Here is a 1,528-nt window from a genome sequence, read left to right as displayed (position 1 = left end):
GGCTGGACCCTTGGGAAGCAAATAAACTCCCTACCACCAGCACTGCAGGTGCCCGTGGGAGGGGACATGAGCACACACAGCCCGGGGGTGGGCAGCGTGGGGACAGTGCTGTGCTGCAGCCCCAGCACCGACACTGCAGGGCTGCTGGGCAACCCTGGGCTGGGGAGGTGGTCTTCCCAAGAAGGCAAACCCACGTTCCACCAGCGTGTAGGGGCTTTGGAGAGAAGGGGACTAACTCCCCAGGCTGAGCCAACCCAGGGGAGCTGGGCTCTGGTACCCACTCCCAGGCTCGCAGGGCAGTGTTGGTGCCTTGGACAGGGGAGGACAGAGCCCATCCTCCTGGGAACTATCCAGGGTCCCCCAGAGCAGAGGGACACACCTGAAAGTCCAGGGAGAGCGGCACTGGTCCAAGACACTGGGGGAGACCCGGGGGACAGAGATAGTGCTCCAAGCCTGCAGGGATGACGAGGCAATGCCAGCTCTGAGCTCCTGGCCCCACTCACCCAGGAGGTAGGTACAGGATACAGCAATGCATCTCCCCACCTCTTAGGGGACGACCCTCCCCCAAGCAAGAGCCACCCCAGGGTGCAGAGCCCTTCCCAGCCCTGGACACACAGACCACGCTCAGCTGCAGCCATTCATTGTGGGACAGGACAGGGAGACCCCACGGGCAGTGCCCCGCTCCCCCCGCAGTCACACCACAAACTTGGTCTTGGTGAGGGAGCCGCTCTTGGTGGCCGTGTCCGCGTGGGCCTGGTACCCGATGGACACCTTCTGCGACAGGCCCAGGTGCTCCTTGTAGACGCGCCTGGAAGAGGGAAAGGGCTGTGTGAATGGCACAACATCGCTTCTCCCACCGGCTCCCTGCCCAGGGACCTCGCTCCTCGCAACCTGGCCTCATGCAGCACCCCCCCAAAGCTGCATTACCCGATGTGGGTGACCCCTTCCCGGTTCTCTGCTTCCCGGGTCCAGATGGCAATCTTGTCCCCCTTGGCGCGGATGTTGATGACTGCGCCGCACACCTCATCGCTGTACTCGTCGAACATCTCCCCGATGAGGCACAGCAGCTGCCGGGAGGAGAAGGGGAGCCCAGGACAGAACCCCTTGGGGCTCAGCGCTGTGGCAGGGGGAAAGACCCCTGCCAGGACCCTGCAGGCCAGCCCAAGCGGGGCCACACTCACCGTCTCCAACCAGAAACGGTCCAGCTCAGTGTGTCGCTGCTGCTTGGCCAGGGTGATGAGCCAGCGCCCGCCACGCTTGTTCTGGCTGTCCTCCCACATGGGCTCGATGCCATCCTAGGGACGGTCAAGGGCACGGTCAGGGGCACCGAGCGCCTGGCCAGAGACAGCTCAGGGAGCTGTGAGCACCCAGCCAGGCTTCCCCATGGCTAAGGGCACCCTGCCAGCCCCACCGGCACCTGGTGTGCCACGGCGGCCCTGGGGAGGGACCGCGGCGGAGGGAGTGTCGCACCTTGAAGAGGGAGTAGTCGCAGCCAGACGTGAGCTTGCTGGCGAGCTGGATGTGGCTG

At 64.9% G+C, this 1,528-nt stretch overlaps 1 protein-coding gene across 1 annotated transcript; it reads right to left on the bottom strand.

The window, feature by feature from the left end:
- Positions 1 to 693: 693 nt before the first annotated feature.
- LOC104503003 (eukaryotic translation initiation factor 4E-like) lies at positions 694 to 1,524 on the bottom strand (the record flags this gene model as incomplete). The annotated part of the gene is made up of 4 exons (XM_010147411.1): positions 694 to 808; positions 928 to 1,067; positions 1,182 to 1,295; positions 1,471 to 1,524. Coding segments are annotated over 4 exons (423 nt in total), but the record flags the coding sequence as incomplete, so codon positions are not given.
- Between the last annotated feature and the right edge of the window lie 4 nt (positions 1,525 to 1,528).

This window comes from Eurypyga helias, unplaced genomic scaffold (assembly GCF_000690775.1).
Source record: "Eurypyga helias isolate BGI_N326 unplaced genomic scaffold, ASM69077v1 Scaffold41482, whole genome shotgun sequence".
Lineage (NCBI taxonomy): Eukaryota > Metazoa > Chordata > Aves > Eurypygiformes > Eurypygidae > Eurypyga > Eurypyga helias.
This window is presented reverse-complemented; position numbering and strand designations above follow the sequence as displayed.